At 35.1% G+C, this 8,746-nt stretch overlaps 2 protein-coding genes across 2 annotated transcripts; both read left to right on the forward strand.

Moving 5' to 3' along the window:
• Positions 1-36: 36 nt before the first annotated feature.
• LOC105155189 lies at positions 37-6,469 on the forward strand (the record flags this gene model as incomplete). Its single annotated transcript, XM_011071053.2, is given in 15 exon segments — positions 37-357; positions 447-556; positions 1,407-1,584; positions 1,657-1,765; positions 1,896-1,990; positions 2,225-2,350; positions 3,073-3,139; positions 3,570-3,655; positions 3,777-4,058; positions 4,132-4,443; positions 4,750-4,864; positions 5,063-5,261; positions 5,347-5,508; positions 5,613-5,930; positions 6,061-6,469. Coding segments are annotated over 15 exon segments (2,718 nt in total), but the record flags the coding sequence as incomplete, so codon positions are not given.
• Positions 6,470-7,690: 1,221 nt separating this feature from the next.
• On the forward strand, positions 7,691-8,720 carry LOC105155190 (nicotinamide/nicotinic acid mononucleotide adenylyltransferase; the record flags this gene model as incomplete). Its single annotated transcript, XM_011071054.2, is given in 4 exon segments — positions 7,691-7,957; positions 8,103-8,175; positions 8,340-8,413; positions 8,635-8,720. Coding segments are annotated over 4 exon segments (252 nt in total), but the record flags the coding sequence as incomplete, so codon positions are not given.
• Between the last annotated feature and the right edge of the window lie 26 nt (positions 8,721-8,746).

Genomic DNA, 8,746 nt, shown 5'->3' on the forward strand with positions numbered 1-8,746 from the left:
TTTTTTTTTTTTCAAAATTGTTTATGCCTTGTACAGGGGTTGCCTGTTGATGTAGTACAAGCTGGAGATGCTCCTCCGGAGAATATTGTTGCTGTCATTCGTCCAAAGGCTTTCAATCCTGAAAACAGTTCCAAGAGATTGGACCAAAAATTCATAGTTAGAGATAGTCTTGACATGAGCCTAGAAGTTAATTTCAGAGATAGTGGTGAAAATGTTGGAAGTCATGTTCATGTTTATTCTGTGAGAATAGCACCTTCTTCCTGTAAGGGGCTTCATGGCTTCTACATATTTCCTCTGAAATCAAAATGTCCTGCCTTATTCCACAAAGCTGGATCCTATGCATTATCATTCTCCCTGGTAACTGCTACAAATGAATTGAGATTTTCCTGTTCTGACAATAAATCTTAAATGATCCATTTCTAAACTTTTGAAACTTCATATACTAGAATGGTTATAGAGATGTAAGGTTTGAAAAAGTAGTGCAAGTTCAGGCTGCAGCTAATGTTGGCAGTTGGAAAGTCATAAGTCATAAGCTGGATGCAGTATATACTGTCAGGTGAGGAGCCTATTTGTTTTCAATTTGTCATGGATTGAGTTTCTAGGTTTTCCTTGATTAGAACTTTTTATCATTAGCCTTGTCTTGTTGAGTATCTCTTCTGTATGTTGCACAAACACATAAAAATTTCCAAAGGAAATTGTTTAAATCTTCTTCTGCCTTATTATTTCGGTTTTCATAACTGCACGTGGTGAAGAGTCATCATCTAATTGTACATGTGAAGCCACTTTTGTGCATTCTAGTATCTCTTATTAGCCTTGTCCTTTATTGAAACTTTTGATGATTAGCCTTGTCTTTTAGAGTATCTCCTGTTTGTTACACAAACATATAAGAATTTCCGAGGAAATTGTTTAAGTCTTTTCCATCTTATTAATTTGGTTCTTTTGGCATTAATAGACTTTGAAATTAAGATTCATAACAGCACTTAGTGACGAGTCATCAGGGCATGAAAAGCCACTTGTCTGCAGACAAATATAGTGCATCATCCTTAATAAATTTTGTTTTAACTTATGTCATAATTACTTAGTCATACATAGTGGCCAGGAGAGTATTTATGTACTGTTTTAGCGCCGCGTATTTGTTAACAATGATTCTATCTGCTACATTACCTACTCCAGTTCTTCCAAGTTTGATATTTTGTTGAGCTTGTCCTGCAACTTTTATTGTGCTTCTTCCAAACATTTTAATTAGTCATGTAAATGTGGTAATGCCTTTTCTGATTTAGGTACAAAGCTAATAGTGTGAGATGCTATGCAACCTTCTTTATCTAGCATTGTTACAATAACAATGTTGTCTTCATTTACATGGTGGAACTAAATCTTGCAATCCTCTTTCTGAATCTGTTGAACAGGGTAGGTTCTTGTTTTGAACCTCTTTCTATAGGGTGCTATGATAGATACAACAACAGTATCCTGTTTACAAGCGTTCCAAAACTGATCGTCAAGCTTGTCTCAAATAGAGCAGTTCTTGCACAAGTACGCACTCCGAAAGTGGATGTAACAGCTGACAAGTTAACTGTGAAACTTAAGGTAGTTTTTTGCGCTCTGCTGATACTTTGTTTATCCTAAAATGCCTCTACCCATAAGTTCTTGATTTTGTAGGGTATTGTTGTTAAAAGTAGTAAATTGGATGATATTCGTCCAACTTATGAAGCAGCCTTAAGCATAAGCACGCCAGATGAAGCATTCTCTGTTGCTTTCCCATGTCGAGGTATTTGTTCTAGTTCACCGTTTCTGTTTTGCATTTCCAAAATTTTGAAGTAAATCAACACAGATCTGTGGAAGTAAAGTTCTTTTATTTTCATTACTAAATTTCTCATAGTGTACATTCCTGTTCACAGTTATACCTGGAAATCCATATACGATAATTGCACATCCACGGAAACTAAAAATGCAGTTGATTCCAGGCCATATTGTTGAAGAGCTTGCTTTAGAGGTATGCTTTTTATCCTTATCCTTTTTATCAATTAATTTCTTGTCTCTCAACTGCAGAATTTTCTTAGTTTGATATTTTGAGTTGGTAATTTAACATGCAATATTTAAAGGTGAATCTTGTCTTATAAGAGCCAATTGAGATTTATGCTGAGGTTTCGAAATGTGGAAATGGCATAGCAAATATAATTGGACAGCTTATAGAGCACTGATTATGCAAAATTTTTTCTTTATGCAGGTTTTTGATGAATATGGTAACCATGCTAAAGAAGATGAAAAAATCTTGTTGAGTTTAGATGGTTTTTCATTCCAAGATGAAAGCAATATTCTTCATGATGGCGGGGTTATGTATTATGTAAAGAAGGTTTGTTCACTGGTCCACAAAGTACACTTGATTTTCTGTAGGAATCCTATGGCTTTGATCTGTTATATATTTCTTCCAAGAGCAATCATCTCTTACTATAACAGAACTTCACACAGTGCTATAAATGCGATAATTTGGAATGTCATGGAAGTTAGCCTATGAACGGATATGGTCAATCAATGATTTGACAGTTTGCCTGTTAGGTATACAGCAACTTGCAGCCTCTGCTAATGTTCTTATGCCAGATCCAAATCATATCAAGCTGAAAACCCAAGAGAAGGTCCTACTCTGTTTTTCTCAACAATCAATACCGACCACTAGGAGATTGCTAGAGTTTGGTTTCTTTCACAGAACAAATAAATCTTGTAGCTCAACTGCACTCCAGATGAATTACACAAGAACTTTATAGATGTATGCAAAAATATCAACCTGCTTAAGCTCGACGTACTTTTAGTCCCAAGCGTACTCCGTAAAACTTTTTATACCTTGCTCAAATACTATTTCATTTCAACCTTATTGTATGAGCAGATGAGCATTAGGGAAGACAGGATAAGAAAAAGGACTTGGATGGAAGCAAGAGTATCCCAGCAATGAATAAGAATGATTATAATCTTCTCTCTTTGCTGCATCAGATGTTGCAATAGTTAATTGCAAGTCTTGTGTACAATTCCCATCTGCCTAGCCATTTTGGTTTCCTTACTGTGATTGCTTTTAACTTTTAGGTGGCTGCTAATGGGTTTGTTGAACTGAGCAACTCTCTAAAAGTTTCTAAGGGATATGGCAAAGATGGTAAGCGTCTTCATCCTTTTCCCTGCTGGTATATCCAATCATTTAGGTGTTATATGTTTGTTGTGTGCCCTTGTGTATCTTGACATGGGCATTGCTCTCCCACTTTCAGCCAAAAACAATTAGTTTCTTAATTCTTGGTCTAGAAGAACCCCTCCACCCCCACCACCAAAAAAATAGAAGAGAAATTATGTATATGCTTCGCATAGCTGTTCTGGTTCATTTGTTGTTTAGTTCTTAGAGTGTGATTATGCATTTTTAATCAACTCCTCTGACTTAAGATGGACTTCACGTCAAATCCTTTCCCCACTATATCATGGGGTTATCTGAATAAACACCTTCTAGTTATTGAGTTGATCAAATTTTTATTTGTTTCTAAACTTCTGGTCAGAATAGTTCTTTTGTCATTGAGTTGGACATTTTTCACATACAGTTCTCCTCTCTGCAACATTCCGAGATAGAGTCATTTTCACGCTTAACTTTCAAACTGAAAAACGAGAGATCCGGACTGCGTCAAAGGTTTGTCTCTTTTTCTCCTTCCCCATGCTTCGTCCCGTAACCAGCATGCCAATATAAGAGGGAAGAAGCATTTTACTTCAATGTTTTTGTATTCTTTTCATTAATTGATTCTTCAATTCAGGTTTTCAAGAACTGTGAAGCAGGTTCTCAACTAGAGAATATTGTGTTTGAGGTTGTTAATCCTGAAGGTGAAGTTGATGAAAGCATCCATGACGAAGAGAAACACGGGCAGTCTCATACTCTCACGATTAAGTCAAATTCATTTGATATCGATGACTCTGTGAGATACAGCTTCCGACATGGACGTTGTACAATTCGTTCTATTCCTCTCCCACACAAAGAAGGGATTTTCTCCTTCTCAGCTGTGCATTTTCGCTATCCAGAACTAAACTTAGATATTGAGGTTTGCAACAAATCCATTAATCATTTCCAGTTCATGTAGTTTCATACTTGAACAGGTTGATACTTCTATGCAGGTTCATGTTGAGAAGACCTGGCAAGGGAATTTTGCCGAGATGGGAAATTATGAGGATGAAGGCAATCCTATATTTTCACCCCAAAATTCATGTCAAGAAAACTTACTAAGTCTCCCACACTCACCTGCCCCGAAGGTTCCAGAAGTAGTGAATAGAAGTCTTTCTCCACAAAGTTCGAGCAGATATGTAGTGAATAGAAGTCTTTCTCCACAAAGTTCGAGCAGATATGTGTTGCCGATTGGTTACTTGCCTTCTCCAAAGACTCCAAAATTGGAGAGCAGAAATGAAAATTCAGATATATCCCCGATTCTGGTACAGCTTCTTGTGATCTTTGCCATTTTGGTGGTTGTGCATTGATTTGCCAAAAGTTAAGCTCATAACTGTCAATGTATTTAGCATCGAGGATTTAGATGTATTAACTGCAAAGTTCACTTCACCAACATATTCTTCTTGATGAAGTTCATAAATTCACATGTCTAGTTCAAAGGTGATGCTTCTCTATATGGTTTAACAGTAGAGATATCATGGCTTCTGTAGAATTAAAATGATATTTGTTGTTGTAATAGGTCATTTTACTTGTCATTCTTTTTCTATTTCTGAGAGAAAAATTTTGTACAGGAGCTGGAAGATGATCTAACAAATTGTGGTATGAGAAAGATGGGTCGTGAAAGGAACATAGAGATCCTAAATACTCGCCGGTCACACATTGAGCAGCATATATCAGTTTTACAAGGTTTTATGCTCTACTTCTGCTAATTATTTCTTGTCTTCAGTCAACTGTGCAGTAGAACTGTGCCTAATCACTTAAGGTGTTCTTGATGCTATTGTGAAAGAATCGGCTCATATTCTTAACATATTGTACATTGATCTTGTAAATCCACTTAAGTTCATTTTCCTTCATCATTGATCTTATGTATTGATCATTCCCCAGCTTCCATAGACGGTGATCTTCGTAATGCAACGAGAACGTGTGCAAAAGAGTTGATACAGAAACAAATAGAAAGCAAAAGCCAATCGGCATCCGCAGTTATCTGCAGATTGCATGAAGAAGTACCATTTGAATCAAGGCCGCGAGACATACTTGGTATTGTAGCGCTTCTTGGAACAGTTGAAAGCATTGAGATTAGCAGGTTACTCCTTGTTCGTTCTCTGTTATTGAACTTTGTGGGAGACGAACTCACTGAACCTGAAACTGTATTTTATTTCATGATGTAGGATTTTGGCACAATACCTTGGTGAGGATCAAATGCGTGCAATTGTGTGCAAAAACTACGCAGCAGCACATTGTTTAGAGACCAATACCCTTCACGAGCTAGCAACTAAATTTGGAAAATCTATAAGTGGAGGATATCTTGCATTGTGCCTCGAGGATGTTAGGTACTGGATTCAATTTGCCTGTCTGTTTCGTACGTTTCAATTTTGTCTTTCAAGATCCGAATACTCAGTTTCCCCGCTAAATTTAAATGCTAATGCGTCGACAGGCCAATCACCAGTGGGCCAAGCACTAATCCCCAAGAGCTACTGCCCTTGCAAAAGCCTACCTTGCCGAATGGCGATGTGCCACAAGGTTTCATAGGGTATGCAGTTAACATGATTAGCACAGAAGCAAGTTATCTACGGTGGAGAACAAAGAGCGGTCATGGCCTTCGAGAGACTTTATTTTATCGTCTTTTTGGCGAGCTTCAAGTTTACAGAAACAGAGATTGCATGATGTCGGCACAGTCATGCATTAAAAATGGAGCCGTGTCATTGGATGGAGGCATCATGAGAGGAAATGGACTAGTCTCTCTTGGCCATTGGTAGGCACCAAATAAACCTACTTTTTTACATAGTCCTAAGTCCCACCTCTACAACTGCTTGCACATATGTGAAGTTTACGATTGTCTGAAGTATTGCCATCATTTTACCCCTTTGTTTTGTTTAATTTAGGGAACCAGATATCTTATTTCCAGTCCAAGACAAGGCTCTTACTCCACAGAGCTTAAAAAGTTTGCAAATGTTGGAAAGAAAAAAGAGAGAGCTTACAGAGTTAAACCGGCAGATCGATGAGGAAAGCAAGGCTCTTGAACAAGACAGAATAAAGCTTGAGATGTCGCGAGATAGGTACAACAGCTACATGTCTCAGAATGGATCCTCATCGGCAGCAAGAAGATCATTGCACTATTGATATGCATGATCATGCCTCAATCAACTTTGTATATATCCAGATGACTTCATGTGTTCAATGTGCAGAGAGTATTATCTAAGCCTAATACATAGAAATCCTTGAAGATTGTTTGCACATCCCTTCAGATTGCATTAGTATTTTGCACAACCATCTCTTGCAAATCTTTGGTTTTGTTAAATGGTCCTTGTTTTGGGGAATTACTTCTATTCGGTTCAGTGCTATTTGGTATTGACTTAGAAAATTGTGTGTTGTACGCTGAAATCTCCTCCAATTTATGTTTCGGTACAATGTTTTAAACTAATGCGCTAAACTGTATACATTGAAAGAAATATTTTATATATTTCAGTGTCTGTTTACGAAAAGTAATATGCTTTCATTGTCTATATGTGTTGTTAATAGAAGAATAATTAACTTATGAAGTTGCTACTTATAAATTTTATTATTAATTCATATTTATACTATTTATTAAGTGTGAAAAGATTAGAGTAATCAACTTTGATCCACAGTATATGTATAGATAGAGAGAGAGAGATATCTTCCAGCAATTTTACTTCGACACAGAATGACCATCTTTTTAATTTTCTCATATATAAATGTTATGTTATATTTTAATATATATTTATAATTTTTTATATTTGACAAGTCCTAAGTCCTAACAATTAATTTATGATATTTTATATCTCTTTGTGATTTTATATTTATATAAAAATACATAGTGTACAGTTTATTTTATTACTTATAAACTTGTGTCAAAAATTATTTTCATGAATTAATCTGACGATCATAATAATAATAGTAATAACAATAACAACAACGATGATGATGGTTGAATAGTTTTAATTATTATTTATTATATATATAATGAAATCAACAAGCTTAACTAATAATGTAGAATTTTAATATTTTTTTAAAAATAATTATTTAATATGACACATATAAATTTTATATGGTATTTTAATATTTATTTGTAATCTCTTATATTTAATTGACAAGTTCTAACAATTAATTTATAGGTTTTATATTTATTTGTGAGTTTTATATTTATATCAAGATATATTTTATTATTTGTAAATTTTTATCAAATTTGGTGTTCAATGAATTAATCTAAAGATCATAATAAGATCAATCACTGTTTTGTATATATATAATAAAATCAATTACTGTCTTATACTTTGGTTTAAAAAATTAATCTTTTAAATTTTTTTTGGTATATAATAAGATCAAGATTTTTTGCATGATAACTTATGTTTATTTTTTTATTAATATTAATGACTATAAAAAATTATATACAAATACTTTGATAATTTAATATATATTTATATATACATATCCTATACTGTTATAACAATATAATTATATTAAAAAATTATACCAACAAAAAAAATATACGTTTTGTATTTCTCTTTCTTTCTCATTCTTCTTGTCTCTGAATTCATCGACTGTTTACACCCCTGTTCCACGCCACTTTTCTCTAAAACCGACGAATGTTTCCAAGATTTTTATTTTCTTGGAAGTTTCTGAATTGTCATGTTGAATTGGAATATCCGGAGCAATAAATAGTCCGATGTGTTACTGAAAGCTGCTTGGAATTTGTTTGAGTTTTGGCCTAAGAGAAATCTGTGTACTTCAGGACTCATAGAATGGCGGCTTCAAATTCAGGTGAATTTGCTGTTTATAGAATCAGGCATCAGCCCTTTTTGCTTTGTTTCCAGTTTCGTATTTGGAAGATTTAGTTTTACACAGGGGAGATTTGAGCTTGAGCTTTGATTTGATAATCATATAAGACTTGTGTTCTGAGCTATAGATATAGCGTTGCCACTGGATAAATTATCTCTGGGATGTATCAGTAAAGATGGTTTATCGAGTTCCGTGAGCAAGTAAGTCTGCAGCTGTTTACTCCTTGTTCATTCTTTGCCTGCAAAATTTGGTTCTTTTTTTACTTTTTGGCGTATGCGTTAGGATGACTTCGGCGTTGTGTTCAGCTGAAAGTTTAACGTATGACATTGAATATGGAAAATTTTGGCTCTCTTGTTGTGCGCAGGGGAAAGCTTTATGTAGTCTTGGTATCACCTGGAAGTTTTAACCCTCCAACTTACATGCACCTGCGTTGTTTTGGTAAGGACTCCTGACACTAAATAATCCTCCTCTGTACGCATATATTGGAGGCGGAGGTATTTCCATGTGCGTATGTGAGCAGTCTCACATCTTGGTTGTGTGGTTTGCTGGAATGCACTGTCGCATGAATACAAAATCAATGTGTGTGCTAATAAGCTATCCACCTATGTTATAATTGCCCTTTTCTTTCAAGTTGCATTAATTAGTGTTTCAATGCGCAGAGTTGGCAAGAGATGCTGTAAATTCACAAGGATTATGTGTCATCGGAGGTTACATGTCACCTGTAAATGATTCATACAAGAAGAAGGTATTTAGGATATTATGAGCATGCCA

This window comes from Sesamum indicum, unplaced genomic scaffold (genome assembly GCF_000512975.1).
Source record: "Sesamum indicum cultivar Zhongzhi No. 13 unplaced genomic scaffold, S_indicum_v1.0 C00523, whole genome shotgun sequence".
NCBI lineage: Eukaryota > Viridiplantae > Streptophyta > Magnoliopsida > Lamiales > Pedaliaceae > Sesamum > Sesamum indicum.